This window comes from Equus przewalskii, chromosome 10, assembly GCF_037783145.1.
Source record: "Equus przewalskii isolate Varuska chromosome 10, EquPr2, whole genome shotgun sequence".
Classification (NCBI taxonomy): Eukaryota; Metazoa; Chordata; class Mammalia; order Perissodactyla; family Equidae; genus Equus; species Equus przewalskii.
Genome location: NC_091840.1, coordinates 47,973,550 through 47,999,012, shown reverse-complemented (window position 1 = coordinate 47,999,012; position 25,463 = coordinate 47,973,550). Strand labels below are relative to the sequence as shown.

Sequence of the window (25,463 nt, the reverse complement as noted above, 5' to 3'; positions counted from 1 at the left end):
TCTCAGGAAGCAGCCTTCAAGTTCAACACGGCGAGCCACTTCTCCTGCAGAGGAAGGGCCGGTGAGAGGAACAGGAGGGACGGTGGTCAGCGCTGTGTGGAGGGAAATAAAGCCTGGGGGGGCGGGGGGCTGCTGCCCAGGAGGGGCCTGGCCTCTGGCTCCCTCCCTCGAGGTTGTAGAAACAGCCAGTGCCAGCAGCTCTGGGTGCCAGCAGCACTGGGTGACAGCAGCTCGGGGTGACAGCACAGGCTGGGCTTCCTGGGAGTGTCCAGCTGCAGGAAGCTCAGAGCAGCCCTGGGCTGGGAACTCTGAAAACCCTCCCTCCCCGGACCTGTGGGCTGGGTTGTGGGACACTTTCAGTTTTGTTTCTTCTTCAACAAGAAACAGAAACTCAACAGGAAGACTCCAGAGCCCAGAAATGGAGGGAGCCCTCCAGGTGTGCAGGAACTGGTAAGGAGTCGCTTTCTCTGGCAGCGGACCTGGACCTGGGGCTGGCCAGTGGGAGGGGCAGATGGGACAAGGCTGCTTCAGAAGTGGGGACACGAAGGTCGGTGCAAAACAACGCCCGGGAGGGACGGGGTGGGACTGGGGCCCCCTGGGGTAGGAGGGTTTAAACTCAGTGGCTCTCTGACAGGATGAGACCATGAGAGGTGGTCATGGTTACCTTAACGTCACTGACCCCTGCCCGCCTCCCTGAGATATTTTGGACTTTCTGGGACAATCCAATCCTGAAGCCAAATAGCCAGGCTAATGGTCCCTGCTGGGCTACTCATACTGTCAAGACCTTGAGTCCTAATTTGGGGTTCTGATCATAGGGTCTTCACAGCAGTCATTGAAAGAAAGGGGCCCACGGACATTCTCTGGGACCGCTCCCACCCCACCTTGAGAGGGAGCTGTGGGGTGGGGTAAGAGGGACAGAGCAGGCGTCCAGGACCACCCCTCTAACTCAGGGGGACCTAGCCGAGGAGCGCCTCACTCTCGAAGCTCCCTCCCTGTTGGGGAACCAGGAGGGTCCTTCCCGGAGAGCTTTGCTCCAGCCAGACCCTCCTGGCTCCCTGGTGTCTGAACCAGCTCAGCAAGAAGAGAGGAGAGGACGGGGCAGGGAGAGCAGAAGGGCAAGGCCAGGCAGAGGGGCAGGAATAGAGGGAGGGAAAGTGAAGCACTCTCAGTGCCATCCGCCTGGGCAGTGCAGAAGCCACCAGCCTGCTCAGATCGAGAGGACCCGGGCTCCAGCTACTCCCCTCGGGCCACATCCCATGTGCCAGGGACTCAGGTGTGCAACGCTCATCATTGCTGGGGTCTTCAGGGCCCGTCACTGAGTTTCCTTCCTCCCAAGCTGCCACAAGCAAGAGCTGGTTGAAATGAAAGGAGGCATTCTTCATGAGGAGGACTGTTAAGATCCCCCTGCCCAGGACCTGGGAGGCGCAAAGGCTTGCGTTCTTCGGGGTCTCCGAGAAGGGCCTTGGGACCTCTCTGCAGGTCGCACAGGTCAGCTGGAGGCAGGGCCTCGGTGGATGGCCTCTCGCTCTTGGACACGTGGGGAGCTCTTGCTGTGGAGATTCTGAGTCTGCGTTGCCCTTGCAAGAGGCGTGGGCTTGGCGGGACTGGATCCCAACCGGCCGCGGGCCAAGCAGGGGAACACTTGAAAACAAGACAAAATATTGGAAAGAATTTGATATTTGTTCGTTCATTTTTAAAACAGTTTTACCGAAGTACAGTTGCCATAAACTGCATTTATGGTACAATTTTGAAGTGCACCATCTGACATGTTTGACATAGGTATATACCCATGAAACCATCACCACAACCAAGATAATGAGCCTGTCCATCACCCCCAAAAGTTTCCTCAGTTCCGTTGGTGATCTCTCCCTCCCGCTCCTTCCCAGACACCCCCCACCCCGGCCCCGGGCAATGTGAGAGCTTTGTAGAGCGTCCTTACACTTATTTTATGATTTTGCTTTGTTCTGATTGGGGACCAACATGAGGAGAGGGCATCACCGTCATATTTTCAATGCTTGAGGCCTTGAAAGATCTTCACGCAGCAGCTGGGGTATGAAATATGACTCCATGTTTTATACCAAGAAATAAGCCTCTTTTTCTTCCCCCTTGCTCCTGCAGCAAAAGAAGCCTGGCCTCCGCCCACTTGGCCCTCCACGAGGCCCACTGCCTGCTCTTCCTGACCCTCTGCCCCGAGTGCAAGGGACCCGTCCTCCAGGCGAAGATGGAAGAGCATTGCGAGAGCGGGCACCAGGAGGTGAGGAGGCAGACGCGGAGCAGTGGGAGACCCGTCAGAATCTAGTCCTCGCCGCAGCAACTTGCTTGGCAGCTCTGGGCAACCATCTGGGCCCTACTCACCCCAGCCCCCGTGTGTGAAGTGGAAACGATCATTCTGCCTTTCTCACGCTGAACTGAGTCCACGCCTTGGTTTTCCCATTTCCAATCCTTTCCCTGCAGGCTGATGGGTTCGGCCAAGATGAGGGGTCCCTGTTTCGGGAAAAGCTGAATGTTCTTTTGAGATTTGTGAAGAGGGCAAGCAGGCAAGGAAAGTTCTAGATGGCAGTCATGACTGACGTCAATCAAAGGCTGACTTTTCTTTCCTGCTCTTTCATGTCCATCCCTCCTGGGGTCCCTCGTCTGTCTGTCTGGAGACCCTCTAGCCCAGGCATCCATTTCAACTCAGCGGGTCCCACAAACACTTCCTTTGCACGAGGCTGGTGCTGCAGGGAGACTGAGGTCCCCGCACCTGATCCCCGGCCCCGAGGAGCTCACAGACCCCGACCAAAAGCACAGGGCAGACGTGGAGAGAGGCCGCAGGAGCTGGGTGGGAACTGTGTCTCTCTCCGTGTTTAGGTCGGGTGTGCAATGTGTCAGCAGAGCGTGCCGAAGCACTCGCTGGAGCTTCATGAGGTGAGAGTCAAGTGTGCTTGCTCCTTAACCACCAAGCAGCCAGCCTGGAGGAGAGGAAGGGCGAGGAGGGGCTGGCAACAAAGATTTCCACCGAACCTTTCTCTTCTCACCCAAGTCGGCTTAGGGAACAACAGAGAACTAGCCCACCACAGGGACACAGGTCCTGCTGTCTGGTCAGAAGGGCTTGCCCCAGTCCATGAGCCCAAGAGAGCTCTATGCCCAGAGGAGAGTCCCCGCTCTGGCACTTTCTCTCATTGGCCTCTGTCCCCTAGGGAAATAACACAGATCCACCCAACTGACCAACAGGGCTGCAGTTGCTGCAGGCCAGTGACCATGCCTGTGCTGCCTGCCTCCCCACAGGCCACGGAATGCAGGGACCGCCCCCTTGCGTGTCAGTTCTGTGAGCTGGCCGTGCGCCTCAGTAAGGCAGAGATCCATGAGTACCACTGTGGCAGCCGGACTCAGCTCTGCCCAGACTGCGACCAGCCCATCATGCTCCGAGCGCTGGCCCAGCACAAGGACGTGTGTCAGGGCAAACAGGCCCAGCTTGGGAAAGGTGAGCAGTGCAGGCTGGGGAGGAAAAGGGAAGCGTCAAGGAAAGGGAGCATCTCCTGGGTGGGATGCAGGAACGCAGGCTCCCAACAGGACAGATGATGAGCGTCTGTATGACAGATGTGCATGTCTCAAATTCCTCTGGCTATCCGAGTTCTAGACCAGGTACCAGAGTGGCCTTCTTGTGTGTCTGCTGTGGTCTTCAAATGACTGTTCTAGGGAGACCAAGAGGCCAGGGGGTGGGGTCCTGGGAGCCACAGATGGGTGCAGAGGTAATGGGGACCCTACAACATGGGAGGCCTCCTTTGAACTCCTCCAGCACCATCCCAGCCTGGCAGAGATCCACCTGCCTCCTTTTAGAGATGAGAAACCCATGCACAGAATGAAGCAGGGGCTTGCTAGAGGAGGAAATAAGACTGGATAAACAAGTTGCCCAACACCAAATCTGGAGCTTTTTCCACCATCGGCAATGGACTGAGGGGAACCTGCTGTGGCTCCCAGCCACAGGGCCTGGGTGTTGGCTCCGTAGTACCATTCCATGTTCTCTAGACCCGTTTACCTCTTTATGAGGTATGTGTAAGAGAACACACCCATCAATGCGACAGATCTGTTGACTTCACTGGTTGTTTTGGTAACATGGTAAAGTGGAAAGAGCCTAAAATCCCTTGGATAACACACTTTCCTGGTAAACAACCTACCCAAGGTTAAAACTGGCAAATGAAAAACTGGAATGCTTGAGATTCTTGTTTGTCTCCTTCATTCCAGCATGGCTGGGCTCCAACACAACCAACAAGACTTTAACACAACTTCATCAACACAACAGACTTCAACAAGACAACACAACACAGCTTCAACACAATTAACAAAGACGTATACAACAACGCCTGGTTTGACCCCAGAACTTGGAAATTGGTGAAATGAAAGAGCAGTCAGACTGCATGGGATGGGATGGGTGGTAACAGCTCTCTCCATCTCCTTAGAAACCAGTCCTGCTCCAGGAAAACGTCTCTCCATCGGGGTTTCCTGGGGCCCTGGGTGCAGGTCTGCAGACATAAAGGAAATGATGTGGATGATTTGGCCAAGGGTCGCCTGTGCGGCAGTGCAGGACACTCACGGCCAGGCAGGCCCCGAGAGCAGTTCATACTCATGACTACAGGCCTTGTATGTAGGCAGTTGGGGGAGAGTTGGGCTTGCCATTGTCACAGACAGTCATTTGTGGTATTGCTTCTCTGCTTACCTAGGGAAGGAAATTTCAGCTCCTGAATGCAAATTCAGCTGTTGGTATTGCAACGAAATGATTCCAGGAGATAAGTATTCCCACCACGTGGTGAGTAGTAATTAGTCACTTTCTAATGGTGCCAGTAACTAGTCCATATTCCAAAAAGTGTGATATGAAAAGTAGATTCTGGGCCCAATTTTACATCGCATGCATAGGAAAGGCTCCCATATTTATTTTTGCTTTGTTCCAAAATAGATGTTAGTGAATTGCTTTAGGCTAATTTAGCAAACATAACTGGTCTCCATTTGTGCCAGCCCTTCAAGGAACCTCCCTAACCAGTTCAGCTGTCCTGGTCACCTCTGAACATCTTCCACCTTCAGGGGCTAGACATTGCAACTGTGTCCTCAATAAGACCTGCATTATTATTTTCTGTCCCTTGTGGGAGTTTTCTCCGTCAGACTCTGAGCTCCCTGGCAAAACCGAATGGCTTTCTCCATCTTCCCACAATGACACTGATATCAGGACTGGGTACAAAAAGGGGACTCAGGAGAGGTTTGATGATTTGTTTGATTGATTGGTTGGTTTGCCTGGAAACACTCACAGGCCATGCCTTCCAAAGTTCTAAGCATGGTTTAGTGTGTTAGCTGTGCCAACACAGCTGCGATTGACATATAACATCGCGTAAGTTTAAGGCGTAAAATGTGTTGGTTGGATCCATTGGCATATTGCAATATGACGACCACAGTAGCACTAGTTAACACGTTTATCATGTCACATATCTGTCATTTCTTTTTGCGTGGAGAACAGTTAAGATTTAGTCTCTTAGCAACTCTGGCTCTAATCACTATGTTATAAACTGGATCTCCAGACCTTATTTGTCTGAGCAAGTTTTTTTGTTTTCTTTCCTCTTTTCTACCAATTTGGCAATTTCACATTCTATTTCTATCATTTTAGTAGTTACTTTTCACATTTTAATATGCATACTTGACTTCATAAACTCTAAAATTAATCATATTCTCTACCCTCCTTTCCAACAATATATGGATTTGAGAACATGTTAACTCTGATTCTCTACCCCCACCTTACGTGTAAATGCCGCCAGAATCGAGTTCCACCTTGTTGCATACCGCTCCTTTTTAGTCATTATTGTCGTCGTTTTAAGCAGTTTGTGCCTGTTTGGATAGACCCCCACATTTACCCTTTGCTTCGCTCACATTCCTTCTTGAATCCCAAGCTTTCCTTCTGGGTAAGATCTCTCTCTTCCTGAAATACCCTTCTCAGTAGCTCCTCCAGCAAGAACCTGTGTGTGGGAAATCTTCAGTTGCCTCAACATGTGCATTTTTTTATTATTCTTTTTATTGTGGTAACATTGGTTTATAACGTTATATAAGTTTCAGGTGTACACCATTATATTTCGATTTCTGTGTAGATTACATCATGTTCACCACCCAAAGACTGATTACAATCCATCACCCCACACATGTGCCTAATCACCCCTTTCGCCCTCCTTCCTCCCCCCTTCCCTTCTGGTAACCACCAATCCAACCTCTGTCTCTATGTGACTGTTTGTCGTTGTTTTTATCTTCTACTAATAAGTGAGATCATATGGTATTTGACTTTCTCCCTCTGACTTATTTCACTCAGCATAATACCGACAAAGTCCATCCATGTTGTCACAAATGGCCAGATTTCATCATTTCTTATAGCTGAGTAGTATTCCATTGTGTATATAGACCATGTCTTCTTTATCCATTCGTCCCTTGATGGGCACCTAGGTTGCTTCCAAGTCTTGACTATTGTGAATAGTGCTGCAGTGAACATAGAGGTGCATGTGTCTTTACACATTAACCTTTTCGTGCTCTTTGGATAAATAGCCAGCAGTGGAATAGCTGGATCATATGGTAGATTTGTTCTTAATTTTCTGAGGAATCTCCATACTGTTTTCCATAGTGGCTACACCAGTTTGCACTTCCACCAGCAGTGTACAAGGGTTCCCTTCTCTCCACATCCTCTCCAACACTTCTGGTTTCCCGTCTTGTTAATTATAGCCATACTGACAGGCGTGAGGTGATATCTCACTGTAATTTTGATTTGCATTTCCCTGATAGTTAATGATGTTGAACATCCTTTCATGTGCCTGTTGGCCATCTATATATCTTCTATGGAGAAATGTCTGTTCAGATATTTTGCCCATTTTTTAATTAGGTTGTTATTTTTTTTTGTTGTTGAGATGTATGAATTCTTCATATATTTTAGATATTAACCCCTTATCAGACATATGGTTTGCAAATATCTTCTCCCAATTGTTAGGTTGTCTTTTCGTTTTGTTGATGGTTTCTTTTGCTGTGCAGAAGCTTTTTAGTTTGATGTAGTCCCATTTGTTCATTCTTTCTTTTGTTTCCCTTGCCCGGTCAGGCACGGCACTTGAAAAATATGCTGCTAAGACTGATGTCAAAGAGCATACTGCCTATGTTTTCTTCTAGAAGTTTCATGGTTTCAAGTCTTAAACTCAAGTCTTTAATCCATTTTGAGTTAATTTTTGTGCATGGTGTAAGATAATGGTCTACTTTCATTGTTTTGCATGTGGCTGTCCAGTTTTCCCAACACCATTTATTGAAGAGACTTTCCTTTCTCCATTGCATGTTCTTGGCTCCCTTGTCGAAAATTAGCTGTCCATAGATGTGTGGGTTTATTTCTGGGCTCTTACTCCTGTTCCATGGATCTGTGTGTCTGTTTTTGTGGCAGTACCATGCTGTTTTGGTTACTATAGCTGTGTAGTATATTTTGAAATCAGGGAGTGTGACACCTCCAGCTTTGTTCTTTTTCCTCAGGATTCCTTTGGCTATTCAGGGTCTTTTGTTGTTCCATATAAATTTTAGGATTCTTTGTTCTGTTTCAGTGAAAAGTGTTGTTGGAACTTTGATAGAGATTGCATTGAATCTGTAGATTGCTTTAGAAAGTATGGGCATTTTAACTATGTTAATTCTTCTTATCCAAGAGCACCAATCCAATCCATTTCTTTGTGTCTTCTTCTATTTCTATCAACAATGTCTTATAGTTTTTATAGTTTTATAGTTTTATAGTGTACAGGTCTTTCACCTCTTTGGTTAGGTTTATTCCTATGTATTTTATTCTTTTTGTTGCAATTGTAAATGGGAGTGTAGTCTTAATTTCTCTTCCTGCTACTTCCTTGTTAGTGTATAGAAACGCAACTGATTTTTCTATGTTGATTTTGTCTCCTGCAACTTTACCATATTCTTTTATTATTTCTAAAAGTTTTTTGGTGGATTCTTTAGAGTTTTCTAAATATAAAGTCATGTCATCTGCAAATTAGTTTCACTTCTTCCTTTCCGATTTGGATCCATTTTATTCCTTTTACTTGCCTGATTGCTCTGGCTAGGACTTCCAATACTATGTTAAATAAGAGTGGTGAAATTGGGCATTCTTGTCTCGTTCCTGTTCTTAGAGGGATGGCTTTCCATTGAGAATGATATTAGCTGTGGGTCTGTCATATATGGCCTTTATTATGTTGAGGTACTTTCCTTCTATACCCATTTTATTCAGTTTTTTACCATACATGGATGCTGTATCTTGTCAAATGCTTTCTCTGCATCTGTTGAGATGATCATGTGATTTTTGTTCTTCATTTTGTTAATATGGTGCATCATGTTGATAGATTTGCAGATGTTGAACCATCCCTGCATCCCTGGAATAAATCCCACTTGATCATGGTGTCTGATCTTTTTAATATATTGTTGTATTCGATTTGATATTTTGTTGAGAATTTTTGCATTGATGCTTATAAGTGATATTGGCCTGTAATTTTATTTTTTTGTCTTGTCCTTGTCTGGTTTTACTATGAGGGTAATATTGGCTTCATAGATTGAGTGAGGAAGCTTCCCTTCATCTTCAATTTTTTGGAAGACTTTGAGAAGGATAGGTATTAAGTCTTCTTTGAATGTTTGGTAGAATTCAGTAGGAAAGCCATCTGGTCCTGGACTTTTATTTTTTGGGAGATTTTTGTTTACTGTTTCAATCTCCTTATTCATGAGTGGTCTATTCAAATTATCTGTTTCTTTTTGATTCACTTTTGGAAGGTTGTATGATTCTAAGAATTTATCCATTTCTTCTAGATTACCCAATTTTTGGCATATAGCTTTTCATAGTATTCTCTTAAAATCTTTTGTATTTCTGAGGTGTCCGTTGTAATTTCTCTTCTTTCATTTCTGATTTTATTTATTTGAGCCTTTTCTCTTTTTTCTTGGTGAGTCTAGCTAAAGGTGTTGTTTCTAAAGAACCAGCTCTTAGTTTCATTGAATTTTTTTCTATTTTTTTTTAGTCTTTATTTCATTTATTTCTGCTTTGATTTTTATTATTTCCTTCCTTCTATTGAATTTGGGCTTTGTTTGTTCTTCTTTTTCCAGTTTGTTTAGGTGCACTGTTAGATTGTTTGTTTGAGATTTTTCTTATTTGTTGAGGTAGGCCTGTATTGCTATAAACTTCTCTCTTAGAACTGCTTTTGCTGTATCCCATAATTTTAGCATGTTGTGTTTTCATTTTCACTTGTCTTTCAGTATTTTTTGATTACTCCATTGACCCAATCATTGCTCACTAGCATTTTGTTTAATCTCCACATATTTGTGGCTTTTCCAAATTTCTTCCTGTAGTTAATTTCTAGTTCCACACCATTGTTACAGAAAAGATGCTTGGTATTATTTCGATCTTCTTAAAATTTATTGAGACTTGTTTTGTGGCCTAATATGTGCTCTATCCTGGAGAATGTTCCATGTGCATTTGAAAAGAACATGTATTCTGTGGTTTTTGGATGGAATGTTCTATATAGATCTACTAAGTCCACCTGCTCTAATGTGTCATTTAAGGACAATGTTTCCTTATTGATCTTCTGTTTGGATGATCTGTGCATTGATGTAAGTGGAGTGTTAAAGCCCCCTACTCTTATTGTATTACTGTTTATTTCTCCTTTTATATCTGTTAATAATCGCTTTATATATTCAGGTGCCCCTCTGTTGAGTGCATGGATATTTACAAGTGTTATATCCTCTTGCGGATTGTTCCCTTTATCATTATGCAGTGCCCTTCTTTGTCTCTTGTTACAGTTTTTGTTTTAAAGTCTATTTTGTCTGATGTAAGTATTGTTACCTCAGCTTTCTTTTCATTGCTATTTGCATGAAGTATCTTTTTCCATCCCTTCATTTTCAGTTTGTGAGTGTTGTTAGGCCTGAAGTGTGTCTCTTGTATGCAGCATATATACTGGTGTTGTTTTTTTATCCAATCAGCCACCCTATGCCTTTTGATTGGAGCATTTAGTCCATTGACATTTAAAGTAGCTATTGATAAGCATGTACTTATTGCTATTTTGTTACTTTTTTCCTGGTGTTTTAGTAGTTCTTCTCTGTTCCTTTCTTCTTCTCTTGCTCTCTTCCCTTGTGGTTTGGTAGCTTTCTTTGATATTATGTTTGAGTTCCTTTCTCTTAATTTTTTGTGTATTTATTATAGGTTTCTGGTTTGTGATTACCATGAAGTTCATATATGATGAAGACCTAGATATATAGCGGTCTATATTAAGTTGATGGTCTCTTTAGTTTGATCTCTTTCTAAAAGCTCTACTCTTTTATTCATCCCCTCCCACATTTTATGTTTTTGATATCATATCTAACCTCCTTTTTTTGTATGTGTGTATCTGTCACCCTCTTATCATGGAAATATGTAATTTTAGTACTTTTGTCTTTTGACCTTCATATTTTCTTCATAGGTGGTTGATCTGCTACCTTTACTGTATTTTTGCCTTTACCAGGGATTTGATTGCCTTTTTTTTTTTGTATAATTTTCTTATTCCTATTTGCAGTTTTCTTTTTCCCACTTAAATAAATCCCTTTAGCATGTCTTGTAAGACTGGTTTCTTCATGATAAACTTCTTTAATTTTTGCTCATCTGGGAAGTTCTTTATCTCTCCTTCCATTCTGAATAACCTTGCCCAGTAGAGTATTCTTGGCTGTAGGTCTTTTTCTTTTCAGCACTTTAAATATATCATGCCACTCCCTTCTAGCCTGTATGGTTTCTGTTGAGAAGTCAGCTGGTAGCCTTATGGGGTTCCCTTTGTAGGTCACTTGTTGTCTTTCTCTTGCAGCTTTTAGGATTTTCTCTTTATTTTTAATTCTTGACATTTTAATTATAATATGTCTTAGTGTGGGCCTCTTTGGGTTTATCTTGTGTGGTGCTCTCTGTGCTTCCTGTACCTGGATGTCTTCCTTAGGTTACTTTTTCGAATAGATTCTCTCCCCCTTTGTCTCTCTCTTCTTCTGGGACACTTGTAATACAAATGCTGGTGTACTTGATGTTGTCCCAGAGGTCCCTTAGAGTGTTCTTGTCCTTTTTAATTCTTTTTTCTTTTATCTGTTCAGCTTGAGTGATATCCTCTAGTCTTTCGTCCAGCTTGCTCATCTATTCTTCTGTATCATCTACTCTGCTATTGAGTCCCTCTAGTGCACTTTTCATTTCCCGTATTGTATTCCTCATTTATGATTGGTTCCTTTTTATATTTTCCAATTCTTTGTTGAAGTTCTGAGTGCATCCATTCTTCTCCCAAGAACAGTGAGCATCCTTATAACTTTTTGTTTGAACTATTTGTCAGGTAGATTGCTTATTTATGTTTCACTTAGTTCTTTTTCTGGGGTTTTGTCCTGTTCACTTACTTGAAATGTATTCCTTTGTCTCATCATTTTGCCTCTTTCTATGTGCTTATATCTATGTATAAGGTCAGTCATCTATGTCTCCTGATCTTGCAGAGGTGGCCTTATGTAAGAGATGTCTTATGAGGCCCAGAAGTGTGCTTCCCTCTCATCACCAGTTCCAGACATTCCAGGAGGAACCCCTGTGTGAACCATGTGTGTCTTTCTGTTGTGGCAGCATTGCTCTTGCTGCAGGTGCCCAGGAAGGCTAAGCTGTCCCCCTGGCCAGCTGGTTGTAATGCACAGCTGTGTGTGGCTGCTATGGACCCTTCAGTCACTTTATCAGGTGTGAGGAGCCTCAGCACAGTTGGCTGCAAGGTCTAATAGCACATTCCTGTTGCAGTTTTTCTGTTAAGAGAGTAGGCCCCCAGCGTGGCTGGTTGCTAGACTCAGGGGGTTACAGTTACTCTAGGCCTCCAGCCTGCAAGGGTGTTGTCAGCTCTCTCAGGATTGCAGCTGAGTAGGGCTGGTCCCAGACACGGGAGCACCCAATTGTTTCAGGCTTTGGAAGGTGGGGCTGATCCCCTATGTAGCTGTTCGAGAAGCACAAGTCTTCTGCAGCTGACAAGCCCTACCACCTACAGGGCCACACACACCATCAACACAGTCCTGCCCCGTACTCACACCCCAACTCTCTAAGTGGGCCCAGTAGCTCCACAGCAGAGGTCCCACACACTCCACCCACTCCTTGTGCACACCCTGCCCTGCAGAGGTGAACCCACTCACCTGGCTGCAGAGGATCCAGGCACCCTACCTATTCAAGCCCACAGGTTGCCCGAGGGCTTGCTGTTGGATGGGGCCAGTCCCAAGGGTGGGCTGCCTGCTCTAGCTGAGCTGGATTAAATCAGTGCTCTAGTGGGTGGGGCAGACACCTGCCCTAACAGGTCAGGGGAAGAACTCCAATGGTGTCTGCCTGCATCAATGGCAGCATGCCTGTACTAGGTCACGATAATGGCTGCCACCAAAGTCGCAGTCTCTGGAGAGGTCTCACCCCTCACTGAGATGCACCGAGAGCCTATCAGGTGAATCTCTTTTCAGCAAAGGACTGTGAATCTTTCTTTCTGGTGATATTAGGTTGCTTTCCAAAATGGGTGAATTTGTGTGGGGGCCCTTTAAGAGCAGGCTTTTTTCCCCTTATGTCTGATAGCTTTCCTGGGAGTATCCCCTGTTGTTGTTAATAGCCAGCAAAGCCAGATATTCTGACATTTGTCTCAGCTGTGCTGAGTCCAACAGCTGCTTATTGTGGTAAAGCTCTCCCATTCAGATCCCCCACTCCTCCAGGGAAGGCTGCGTACCTTAGGATTGCTCTCGGCCAGCCATGAAGTGCCACAGTTTGGGAAAGTGGCTTTTTTTCTCTGTGGAAAGGAGTTTCTGCCTTTTCCACTTAAATCAGCACTGTCCCCTGTTGCGGGTGTTCTTTTCATCCAGTTGTCAGTTCTCTCTCAGGGATAATTTTTCCAAGAGTAGTTGTAAATTTGTTGTGTCCACAGGAAGAGTTGAGTTCAGAGTCTGCCTATGCCACCATCTTGACACCAACTTCCTCTGCATTCTTGAATGGTAGTTTAGCTGGATATCAAATTCTAGGTTAACAGTTATTTTCTGTTAGCATTTTGAAGATTATTCCGCCATCTTACCACCTCTGTGATTGCTGTTGGTGAGTCTGCTTTTGGTGTAATTGACATTCCTTTGTAGATAATCCTTTTCTCTGGGTGATTTCAAGATCCTCTCTGCCTTTCATCTTCTGTGGTTTTACTGCAATATCTCTAAGAGAGGATTTATTTTTACTCATCCTGCTCAGAACAATATGCTCAAATATGCTTATTTTTTCTCTCTTCCTCAGGATTTCTCCTGCCTGAATCTAAAGATTTATGTCCTTAATCAGTTCTGAAAAAATCTCAGCTATAATCTCTTTGAATCCCCAAAGTTCTCTGCTCTCCCAACTCTGTATACGGAACATACTGGATATATATTAGACTTTCTGGTTCTAATTTCATGTCTTTTAACTTCCACATTTTATATTTCTCTTTCCTATATTCTGGTTAATTTCCTCAAGTCTATCTTCAAGTTCATTCTTTTTTTGCCAAATCTAATCTGCTGTTTTCAGCCCGTCCATTGAGGTTCAATGTCTGTATTTTTCATTTCTAGAAGTTCTATTAATCTGTCTTTCAAATTTGCCTACTCTTTTTTCATGGAGTCTTCTTCTTTTCTCTTGTTTTAATCACTTTTAATTAATTAATTTTACAGTCTCTATCTTATAGTTCTATTATCTGAACTTCTTAGAAACTAGTCCTGCTATTGGTTGTGACTATGACTCTGACTCAAGGTAGAGTGCTTCCTTGTGTGTCTGTAAGTTTGAATTGTGAGTTTTTATTTGGTGGGACTGTACCTGTGAGAAGCCTGTATGACCTAGTTTGAGGTTGTGTACCCTCCAGAGTGATTTTGTGATTGCTTCTGCCATATATCTCAATTTTTAAGTTAATTCTTCTGTTTGGAAATTCCTAGACCATGAGGCTAATGTAAATCTGAACCCCAAAAACAAAAATGGCATGGACCTGTGGTTTCGAGTTTTTAGGAGCATCAGTTTTTCTTTCCCACACTCAAAGTCCAGCCCAATTCAGACAAGCTTCTTTGCCACTTTCCTTTCCCATTTAGCCAATTCTTTTTCTCTTAGCCACCATCGTTTAGCCCTCAAGGTTCCTAGGTTCATGCAGGAAAAGGGGAATCTTCCTTCCAATTCCCCACCTTGTGTGGATGGGACTTTTCTCTCATCCAAGCCCATAGCAAGACCCCACGTCTCCTCCCAAAGTGTCAGCTCATGTGCTTAACAGGTCAGGTCTTCATTCCTGGAACCTGGGCCTTTCTTTTTCTTGCAAAGTCAGCTACCAACTTAAATGTTTGTCATATTTTATCCAGAATTTCTAAGTGTTCATACTGGGAAGTTTGCAGTTTATCTAGTCTATTGCATTGGCCAACCATTAAAGCTGAAGTCATTTTTTAATTTGTTGTGTTACTTACAAATTGCAGGATAAATGTCGCACAGTCTCAGAGTCTGTGAAATATTTTCCAGTTGGAAAGCCAAGAATTCCTCCTCCATCCCTTCCAAGCCAGGCTGCTGAAGATCAATCTTCCACGGCAGAGAAAGATGTCCGTCCCAAGAAAAAAAATAAAAACAAATTTCCTCTTCCTTCTGAAAAGTCAACAAAGCAAGCACCAAGAGGCGCAAACAAAACCATGGATCTGCCTTTGAAGTCCAAGCCCAAGGCCAGGATCACTTCTCCCATAGAAGATGAGGCAGCATATGACATTCTGAGGAGATGTTCTCAGTGTGGAATCCTCCTTCCCCTGCCAACCCTAAACCAACATCAGGTACCCAGCTTCTGTTCTCTCCTTACCTGGCTGTGAACCATCTGGACAGTGTTTAAAAAAATCTAAGACCTGCGGGATATTTTCAGACATTGATGCTGGAAAGGCGCTTCCAATCTTCCCCTTCTTGTGTGCCCAAATCCATTCTCTCAGGGCACCTGTCCCCTGGTTTACTTGCTTGATCTCTCAGAGGCTGGGCCACCTTTGAAGACAGAGCCGGGACTTCCATCTCTGTGTCTCCAGTTCCTAGCCCAGGGGCTGACCACACCAAATGCTCCAAAACTATTGAGTAAACGAATGCAGCCGCAGGCATCCAGCCCAGCTCTCTCATGGAATAGATAAGGCACTGAGGCCCAGGGATCAGAGCGTTGGTCAAGATCCTAAGTCAGTTGGTGGCTCGCCTCCAGAACATCAAGGTTTGCCTCCAGCAGACTGGAGTTTGCAGCCATTTCCCTCAATATCCTGATTTTTACATCCTAGATAATTTTCTAGTAATAATAAGAATTACCGTTAGTGGTGGTTAACCATTATGTGCCAGTTGCAAGGCAAAGCTCTTTACAAATTGTTAATCTTCATTGGAAACAATAGGCTGGTATTTTATCCCTGTTTTACAGATAAGGACACTGGACAGAAAGGCTGAGTAGCTTCCCCAGGATTATACAATTAGAGAGTGGCAGAGTCCGGCCTGGAATCCACGTGTATAGAGTCCCTACGCTTATGCTCTTAAAGTCCAGACTGGATGCCTCACTTTAAAGAAAAAGGTTTCCTTATTTGATATTTTTCAAAATGCAAAAGTACTAGATTTTGTTGTGACCAGTTGACATAATACCACACAAAGAAATAGAGTACCATTCAGAGAAATAAAAAAGCAAAGTTAGTCTTCCGCCACTCCCACCCCACCTCTCAGGGTCTGCGCCCCAAGACACCACCTGCAGCAGCCTGCTGGCTGTCCTTTCAAAGCTGCCCCTCTGCTCGCACACACTGAACAAGCCCCCCTGGGTTCGATTGTTCTGCTTCCCCCTGCATTACCTTATCTACTCATTACTCCGCCGCTTGCCTTTTCCATTTGATATATGAAGCACACTCTTCACAAAAAGATAGACCTACGACTTTTTTTCTAACTTCTTTACCCATCTCTATATGCACAGACGCATATAACTTTATGAAGATGGTGACCGGGGGGCAGTTCTTACTGCCATATTCTCGTGCCTCCCACAACTTGTCGTTTCCTTCCATACTTTTCTGCGTCCTTCTATAATAGGGTTTCTGGACTTAGCAAATAAAAATACATTACTTGGGACAAAAATAACCACAAAATAATTGCATGGGACATACTTATAACTAAGAAAAATTCTCTGACATTAAAATTTAACTGGGCAGCCTATATTCTATCTGTCCACCCTACTGTATAATTACATACAAACATACACGTTTGGAGTCTAGTTATTCACATTTCTTTGCATCTTAATGTTATGATTCAGCAATACACAGGACAGCCCTCCAAGTCAAATGATGTAGGTTTTTTTTTCCCCGTACTGGCTGTATGAGTCCCTGGTGTGGGTGTCCTCTAATCTGTTCGTCCACGCCCCTCATGATGACAGGCCTCTGTTAAACATCGCCCCCAAGCCTCCCGTAGTCCTCTCCTGGCTCGGTGGGCTCCGTGCCTCTTCTGTGCCATCTGCAGCTGAGGGTTTGCCCTCCGGGAAGTGGGGAGAGCGCTGTCCAGAGCTATCGCGGGAACTAGCACTTCCGACTTTAAACACATCGACCTTTTTTTTATGTCCATTTCTTTAGGAGAAATGCTTGCGGTTAGCTTCATCAAAAGGAAAACAAGTGAGAAACTCCAGCTAGATCTGGAGAGAAAAGGTAACTGCGGACTCAAAGGATTTCATTTTTACACTGCCTTTCCTGCTTGCCTTCTGTGGGAGTCTTTACTTGCAAAAGGAGATGGGTTTTATTTGTTGGGTTTCTTTCTTGTAGAAGAAAAGGTTTGGATGCTAATTATTTTCCTCCTTTTGAACAGAGATGTCGGTTTGTCCAAGAGCTACAGATAAACCAGGAGATAAAAAGACTCTGCTCTTCTGCCTGAGAATTCTGCTCAAGCACCCAGGCCCTACAGCCTGGACGCCCTGGGGAAGGCCGCTCTGTCCCTAGAGAGTAAAGACCCCCTCCATGGAAGCTTCTTGTCCACTTTCTTTAGATTCCTCGCGGTTTTCCGACCCAGGGATGGTGGCTGCCGGGACAGCAGGGTGAGGCAGCGCACAGGGAAAGGGCCGGGGGCGGGACAAGAGAAGCGGCGGCGGGAGAGAGAAATGAGGCTTGCGGTAGGCAAGGGCCAGTGGAGCGCGAACGGGCGCCTTTGAAGCCCTTCGGCAGGGAGATCCGCTGGGGAGACCTGGGGAAACCTAGAGAGGCACTTAGCTACGGGCAAACAATACACCCCCGCCTTCCTGCCTGCCTTTGGGGTGATGCGTTAGGGCTCCAGGCCCTGCCGGGAAGGGAAGGGCCAAGGAAAGTGGTGGGTTAGTGCACCCCACCCTCCCGAAACTGGAAAGATGGGGAGTTTCTCAGGCTTTGTCACGTTTAAGGCTTTCCCTTGGGGGCCCTGTCTAAGTTGGGGAAAGTGGAAGCGGTGGCAGAGCTCGCCGGGTGGTTTCCAAAGGAGATGCGCACAAGCTGGGTGTCCCGAGACTCGACAGGAGCCCGGGCTGGGTCAGGACGGGAAAGGCGGCGGACTGAGCGCACCTGAGCCCCAAGTTCGGGGCAGAACCTCTTCCTGGCATGAAGAGGGAAGGGCGCGGGGCATGCCCATCCTCACCACGCCCGCGGGCCAAGCCTCCTGCCTCCAAGCCCCAGTCCAGGGCACCTCCCCGGACAGTCTGCGCGGGGACACGTCTTGCCCTCCACGCGCATAATCAACTGATCTGGCCACCCCAGGTTTGGGCCCCTGCGCCCAGTGGGGATGAGCAGCCCCGCAGGTGGTGGCGGCGCGTCACAAAGGCGGCCCCTGCTTGACATTTGGCCTCCGCCTCCGTCGGGGCAGAGCGAGACCCTGGAGGTCGCGGAGCCGGCGTGGAGCAGAGGCGGCGCGGGTGGAGCAGGCAGGCGCACCCGCGGTCCCCGCTGCCCAAACCGGGCGCAACCCTGGCGGGGCGCAGCGAGCGGGTAACAGGCGGGCGCGGTGGACGCAGGCCGGGGACGCCCCCAAGCCGGTGCGGGGTGGGGTGGGCCGCCCTCCCCACCAGCCTCCTCCTGGAAGCTTCCGGCCACCTCCCCTGCCTGGTGACCGGACGCCCTAAGTTTCCTTCCAGGGTTGGCAGGGGTGTGATATGGTGGACCGAGCCTAGGTTGGAGAGTCCTTACGCTGGGTTCGAATCCCACCTCCCCAGTTACCCAGCGATCTCATCCGGAGACTTCCCTAACCTTCCAACGCCTCTGTTTCCCAATTTGTAAAAAGGGTGTGTTCACACCTTCCGCACAGGGGTGGTGCAGAAGTCCCTTGGCACCGACTTACTGATGGCAGCTAACACTGGTATAGCGTTTACTCTGTGCTAGGCACTGTTCTGGAGCTTTCCGGGTATCAGCTCATTTAATCCTCCCAACACTAGGAGAGAGGTACTCTTGTTACCCCTATTTACAGATGTGGAGCCTGAGGCACAAAGAAATCCGTTAACTCGCCTAAGGTCACACGTAGCAAGTGACGGCACCCGGATCTAACCCAGTAGCTACACTGCCTCCCACTGGTGAGGAGGTCTTGGGGTGGGGGTGTTCCCAGTAATCACCTGGGACTTTTGGACTACTTGCAACAGCTTCCCCAGCCCACCAACGATACTCTTCCAACCCCACCTTGTGGCTTAAATTCTTCCCACCGGTGGCTTTGCTGGGGCAGAGGGTTTCGCTTAGCTTTTGAATTGGTTTAGCTTTTCTTGAGCATCTCTTAGGTGCTTTGCTCCAGGCAAAGTCCTCAAGGTCACTAGCACCGGCAGTGTATATGTGATTGAAAGCACAACTATATTTCTTCATTTGTTAGATGTTTAAGTACCTACTCCATAGAAGAACGAGGCTGCCCCTAGTCTCAAGGGGTGTGTGGGTCCCGTGGGAGAGAAAGGCTTAGACACAGATTTATAGTCCGGGATGGACACTGGGGAGCGAGGAAGGAGAATGGGCAAGCTGAATATGGAGTCAGAGGCCCGGGAACCCGCTGGAGCCCTGTGTCCTGGATGGGGACCGGCTGCTGCCACATCCCATGTGAAAGTCCACATCTGGATCTGGAGATGGGAGGGCCAGCTGGAGGCAGGAGCCAAACTGTTCTATAGGTGCTGACGGGGCAGTGAGGACAAAGACAGGGGAGAAGATCCCAAGGGAAGTCCCCTGTGGGAGCTCGCCTGAGGATGCTCATGCCACTGTGGTGCTGGTGGCAGCTGGAGCAGGCTGCGGGTCCGTCACAGCAAGAGTGGATGGACGAAAGGTGGGGTGCCCCCCATGGGTTCTATTCAGATGATAGATGCAGTGGGTAAGATGTACATCGAGCAACATGAGTGATGCTTACACGCATTAATTGCACAATTGGTGGGCACACACATGAACAAGAACATGCACATCAGACACAGTGGAATAGTTGCCTGTGGTGGGAGGCAATGGAGTGGGACATAGAGTTAAAGGGGAATAAATAAAATTAAAAAGACATCTTGCACAGACAAATGTCTGTCCTGAACTGAAAAATATGATGAACTTGTCCCTCTGCACCTGAGGCCTAAGAAGTCGAGGTAGGAAACAAGTACAGGAGAAAGAGTCAGAAAGCTCAGGTTCTAGCCTGAGCCCTGTTATAACTTACTGTGTGACCATAGGCAAGTCCCTTTACCTCTCTGGGCCTCAGTTTCCATGTGTAAAGAAATCAACTTCAGATCTCTTCCAGTTGGGAGTTTTTATGAGCCATGATAGTCATCTTGGGCCTCTTGGTAAAGTAGCCAATAAAAGCTTTATGGAGAGGTGAGGTTTGAACCTTAAAGAGTGGAGGGCTGGGGAGAGGAAGAAAAAGGTGGGGAGTTTTCAGGCAGGAGAAATATCGAAAGCAAAGTCATGAAGATTTCAGAAGATGGCTGTGGAAGGTCTGGCTGAGGTCTCACCGTATCAGGAGGGGCCTTCGCCCAGTTCTCCTTTCTACCTGAAGACTGACCACATCACTTCCAGACATGTGGCCCTCCGGCCTTCCCTGGATCCCCGTGACCGTGGCTGGGGTCCTCCACCCTTGTTCTGCCGCTCCACCTTTTGAATGTAAACACAGCCGTCATCAAAGTAGTCAACATGGGCAGCGATTCTCGTCCAGAGAAGGGGACCTGAATTCCAGAGTCTTGGGGAGAGGGCCCAGAGGGAATCCCCGGCCTCTAGGACCCAGCTTGTGTCCCATCCCTCAGGGCCCCTTGACCCGGCACTTCCCACTGCTCCAGCTCCAGTTCCTCCCCTCCCCGCCCCTCACAAGTTAAATTCCAAACAACTTTTAGTTCCCCAAATGTGACCACATCGCGTGCGTTCACAGTTCTGTGGCTTTGTGCATATTGGTCCCTCTGCCCTGGGATGCATCAGTTCCACCACCACCACCGGGCTGACCTGGTCTGCCTTGCAAATCCTACTCACCATGCAAAACTCAGCTCAGACGTCACCTCCTCCAAGCAGCCCTCTGTACTTCTTTCTTATCCAGACAGAATTAATCACCCACCGTTTGTGCTACCCTGCACCACGAATATGCCTGAACCTTTTCCCTTCACTCACTGTGTTGTAACTGAGTCCTGGTCTGTGTCCCTGAGAGACCCCTGGTGGATTGTGATTCCTTACAGGTGTGGACTGGATGGTGACCTTATTACTGCACCCCCCATACCAGCACAATGCCTATTACACAGTGCACATTCGTTCAATTGGGCCTAATTTCTGTTTGGCAGGTAATGGCTCTTCCTTCTTACTCCCCACAGAAAACGAGTGATTGCTTTTCTTTCCTCGTTTTTGGAAGCCCTGCCTGCCACACAGCTGCACCGGGCACCCCGGTTCCTCGATGGACGAGGAACGCCAACTGCTCCAGCCCCAAGAGCAGAGCTGCTGGGCCGCCCTGCCCGATGTGTGCCTGCGTCGTGTCTTCTGGTGGCTAGGAGACAGGGACCGGTCCAGGGCGGCCCTTGTCTGCAGAAAGTGGAACCAGACGATGTATTCGGCTGACCTCTGGCGGTCCAGGACCATCACGTTCAGTGGGAGACCTTCCAGGGTACACGCCTCTGAGTTCGAGTCTGCTCTTTGGTATGTAAAGAAATTTGGCCGTTATCTGGAGCACCTGGAGATCAAATTCCTGAATCCTTACAATGCCGTCTTGACCAAGAAGTTCCAGATCACCATGCGAGGCCTTCTCTCGTGTCTGGGCAAGAGTAACAACCGTCTGAAATCTCTCTCCATTCAGCACCTGGAGCTGGACCGCCTCGTCTGGAGGAACAGCATCAGGACCTCCTTCATCAAAAGCTTGAGCTTCTTCTTAAAGAAGACGGGCAAACACCTGGATTATCTCAACCTGAAGGGGGCCAGGCTGACTGTGGAGCAAGGCTGCCACGTCCTCAACTCCCTGAGCTACTTACGGAACGAGAGCATGGCCTCGGAGCTCAACATCGAGGACTACTTCAGCCATCACCTGGCCATCTACAGCAGCCCCCAATTCAACAAGACCATGGCCACGTTCCGCAACCTGGCGTCGCTGACCCTCAACTACAACTGCCTCTCCGACGAGCTGCTCGAGAACCTGTGTGAGAACAACGCTGGTACCCTCTGGACCATAAACATCAAGTGCCACATCCACGACCCCCACGGGCAGGTCATCTGGGGCATGTCCTGGGCCAACCTGGCCCGGCACGCCACCAACCTGAAGGTGAACTTCTTCTTTGAGCGGGTCATGAAGTACGAGCGCTTGGCCCGGATCCTCTTGCAGGAGATCCCGATCCGGAGCATTAGTCTGAGAAGCTGCTATTTCAGTGACCCAGACTGGTCGATGAGGCCCACCCTGGTGGATCTCCTGCCCACCTTCCGGCACACCCTGCAGGTAGGTATGACTTGGTTGGGGGTGGCTTTTGAGGAATGACTGCCGCTCAGTTTACCGGTGTCCCCCCAGGGAAAGGCCCCCGGCTGCCTGCTCTTGCCTGGGCTTGCACACACTCATTCAATCTCAAATTGAGGTCCAGGGGAATGTTACCAAACCCAAGCCTCCCCCTGGCCCCCTAAGACCACAGCAGATGATAGGAGCTGCTGCTGCTCACTTCCTACACGTGGAACACGAGGAATTTTCTGGTTGGCTGTCAATCAAGGAAAACCCCTATATCCCCAGCTCAGAGCTGCGAGGCTGGAGCAAGAATGGGCCTCTGCAGGTGAGTACCAGGTCAGCAGCCTCCTCCGACCTGCCACCCGGTCCCAGCAGCATGCAGCAAACAGGGGTGACCCCAAACCAAACAAAAAGCCGGTTTCGCCCCAAGTCACTGAAGAGCTCTGAGGTGTGGGCTGTTCTCTAAGCTGGCAGCTCCCCATCTGTAAAGTTGGGATCATTCTTTCCCTCCTAAGGACCTCACAGAAGGTTGTGACGATTGATATTCATAGGTATAAACACCACTACTAACAATGAGGGACTTCAAAGTGCTAATAGCTCATGTGATGCTCACGTAGCCCTCAACTGGGCAGGCAGACATCATTACTATGCTTTGGTGCTACGAAGAACTTGAGGTACAGTGGCCCTCCCATAGTCACCCGGCCAGTCACTCCACTGCAGGGCTGGACCAGCACCTTGGTCTCTGGACTCCAAAAGCATTGCCCCCAAACTCCAGGTGTCGCGATTTTGCACGAGAGCGCCTTCATTCCCAGACCACTTCCTCCATGCACTGCCTGTCCCGTGTCCCTTAGGACAGCCCTTGAAGCACCACGGCCGTCAGGCCCAAAGCCAAGTCGTGGGAATGTCACCGAGTGGTCCAGCCAGTCCTGGCCCACACACAGCTCCCCCTTTGGTGCTTTTCCAGAAGTTAACTTTCGAGTTCAACAACAACCACGAGTCGCTCGACGAGGAGCTGCACCTCCTCATCTTGTCCTGCAGGAAGTTGTTTTACTTCAAAATCTGGGCGTTCCTTGATGTCAGGTTTGTGGAGCGGATCCTGAAGAGTCAGGAAGAAGGGCAGTGTGCCCTGCGCACGCTCAAGGTGAGAGCCCCCAACCCCAGGGCTGCTTCCACAGGGACAGAGTGGGGAGGTCCGGGTGTCCAGCCACGGCGCTTCTGCTCTGAGACGACGGTCAGAGACGAGGCAGGGAGTGGGGGGCAGCGTCTCACGGGCGTCTGCCCACTGGAAATTAACTATTTCCCGGGTGGGAATCTGGAGCTTTCTGCCTCAGTAGTTGGGTTTGGGCTTTTCTTGACTCTGCCAACAATTGTACGTATGCATCATCCGAATTGTTTTCAGTCCCTGAAGGGTGCAGTCCTAGACTGTGTGTGTGCACTGGTGTGTTTCTGTCTCGGCCAGGTGAGAATTTATACAAACAGATATGAGACAAATGAAGAGGACAAGACCCTGCGAGAAATTTACAGGAAGTACAGAAAGCTGATCGATTCAGAGCTTAACTATTTTGTCATCGCCTACCCCATGATGTGACGAGCGCCCTCCAGAGGGAGAAGGCCAGGAGCACTTTGAACCTGACCATCCGGTTCTCCTAGAAGCACACTGGGAGCATCCCCTACGCCCACCCCTTTTCCCTCTCTCTCCTTCTCCCCAGTTCCACACCAACAGGAACGGCCCAGCGAAGGCTGGGACTGCTGGTGACGTGAGGGCCCCGGGTGGCTGTAAAGTGCTATCTTTACCAACTATCTGGGATGATTTCCTTTTTGTCATTTGGTTTTGCTTTTCGACCCCCTCCGTCAGCCACAGAGCCAGAAGCCCAAGGAGGCTCAGAGCCGCATCTTCCTGGGGGACCCTGACTCCTGCTAACCTGTGCTCCTGAAACGGGGTGACTGGCCGGGAAGCACATAGAAATGCCGTTTCTCCCGATTGGCATTGTCAGTTCAGAAAGCATTCCATCCTGGCCAACCTTCACGGCAGAGCCTTCTGACCCCTACGTGGGCCAGGCCCGATCTCCGGTGAATGGGAACCTGCCAGCGTGTCCTCAAAGGGAGCAGGGAAAGTCCCACGTTTAGAAGGAGATTGCTCCGAGCCAGATGTCCCCCGCCAGAGGGAATTCAGCCCCTAATTTATGGGTGGTGTAGACTTGGATCTCTGAGCGTGGTGCCCAGCCTGCCGTGAACGCTTGGTCTTCAGGCGTGGGCTGAACCAGGAGCGGCCCTTATACACATATTTACAAGCAATTTACAATGTCATGGGGAAATGTTCCTAATGCAGTGTTCAGTGGAAAAAGTAGGACATAAAACTGTGTACATAGTGTGATATCAATCACGTAAAACACACACAAGGGTTTTTTTTGAAAGCACAGAAGAGATACACCAAAAATGTGAACGGTTATCTCTGAGTGGTGGGATTATGGGTGGTTTTTATTTTCCTTTTTATGCTTTCCCCCTATTTCTCAAATTTTTATACAGTGACCATATGCTATTTTTATAATTGAGGAAATCTATTGTGTTTTAAACAGGGAGTAATTATAAATTCCTGAGCCCAGGCCATAGACATGTATTGCTTCTGGTCTTTTGAGATTTTTGTGTATATGGGGATTTTTTTCAATAGATATAAATTAATAAAATCTCAGAATACTTTGGACAAGTGTCTCATTTCAAATTTTGTCTGTCTCGCCTTTTGTATGCTGGGTCCATATTTATGCATAGCTTTTTAGGCCTTTGGTAAAGTTTCTATTTATCTAGTCTTTTCAGTTTCACAGAACTTCCACATTCTCTGTCTCATCTGGATGTCCCTTCAGTGCTGGTGGGTAGAGATGGTCCCTGTTTCACTAACATTCAGAGAAGATGGACACTGGTGAGGGGAATGGGGTCCCCAGCTGTGGGGAGCTCCCAGGTGCGGAGGGAGAAGACACCTTAAAGAGTCATGGGATGCTGAAACCAGGGGGCCCCTGGGAGCCATCAAGTGCCAAGTGGACCAGAGAGGAGGTGGTTTGCTCCAGGTGAGAGGGGAGCCTCGGCTGGAATCCAGACCACCTGGGAGATAGACTGGTATTATGATTTATCCATGTGTGGACCAGTTCTGGCTCATTTCCTTTCATCCTCAAATGCAGAATCGAAGTGTAGAGGACTTTTTTATGGGAAACATGTTAACATAAATAACATTTTTTATGAACATGTTTTCCCAAAAAAGTGGATTTGTTTTACAGTTTTGCAAATCTCTCTCTCGTCTGGCTTAAGAGTACCCAGTTGGGTCCTCAGACCTGCTTCTGCGGTCTGTTGCCATATCGCACACCATGTAGCCTCCGGAAAACTCCAGAGAGAACGAGAGTGCAAAGAGCACATCACGTCTTGATGTTATTGTTAGAATAGTTTTGACCCCGTGGATCCCTTGACGAAGGTCTCAGGACCCTCAGAGAGTCCCCCACACAGAGAACCACTGCACGGAGATGCGGGTTCCTCTGAGGAACCGGAACAGGATCAAGACCAGGAGCGCCCTGGTAGGACAATGCAGAGCACGCGAGGTTTCCAAACCCAGCCACAGTCA

General features: G+C 47.7%; 2 protein-coding genes across 9 annotated transcripts; both read left to right on the top strand.

Annotated features, from left to right (window-relative positions):
- XAF1 (XIAP associated factor 1) lies at nt 1-16,968 on the top strand. 5 transcript variants are annotated; one of them, XR_011523182.1, is made up of 11 exons: nt 7-61; nt 382-450; nt 2,119-2,254; nt 2,851-2,907; nt 3,268-3,463; nt 4,225-4,620; nt 4,701-4,786; nt 14,452-14,793; nt 15,405-15,551; nt 16,585-16,656; nt 16,814-16,968. XR_011523182.1 is itself a non-coding variant. In XM_008519355.2 (9 exons), the coding sequence occupies exons 2-8, from the start codon at nt 419-421 to the stop codon at nt 16,639-16,641; spliced, it is 906 nt and encodes a 301-aa protein (XP_008517577.2). In that variant the 5' UTR covers nt 1-61; nt 382-418; the 3' UTR covers nt 16,642-16,656; nt 16,814-16,968. The 5 variants fall into 5 exon arrangements, 1 of the variants encoding a protein (XP_008517577.2); XR_544796.2 differs by lacking the exon at nt 4,225-4,620 and having other exon boundaries at nt 4-61; XR_011523181.1 differs by lacking the exon at nt 15,405-15,551 and having other exon boundaries at nt 14,495-14,793.
- FBXO39 (F-box protein 39) lies at nt 16,906-24,560 on the top strand. Of its 4 annotated transcripts, none has more exons than XM_070560958.1 (4): nt 16,906-17,039; nt 20,757-21,862; nt 22,824-23,000; nt 23,319-24,560. In XM_070560958.1, the coding sequence occupies exons 2-4, from the start codon at nt 20,837-20,839 to the stop codon at nt 23,445-23,447; spliced, it is 1,332 nt and encodes a 443-aa protein (XP_070417059.1). In that variant the 5' UTR covers nt 16,906-17,039; nt 20,757-20,836; the 3' UTR covers nt 23,448-24,560. The 4 variants fall into 4 exon arrangements, with proteins under 4 accessions (XP_070417059.1, XP_070417056.1, XP_070417058.1 ...); XM_070560955.1 differs by lacking the exon at nt 16,906-17,039 and adding an exon at nt 17,732-17,955; XM_070560957.1 differs by lacking the exon at nt 16,906-17,039 and adding an exon at nt 17,807-17,955 and having other exon boundaries at nt 20,727-21,862.
- Nucleotides 24,561-25,463: the final 903 nt, after the last annotated feature.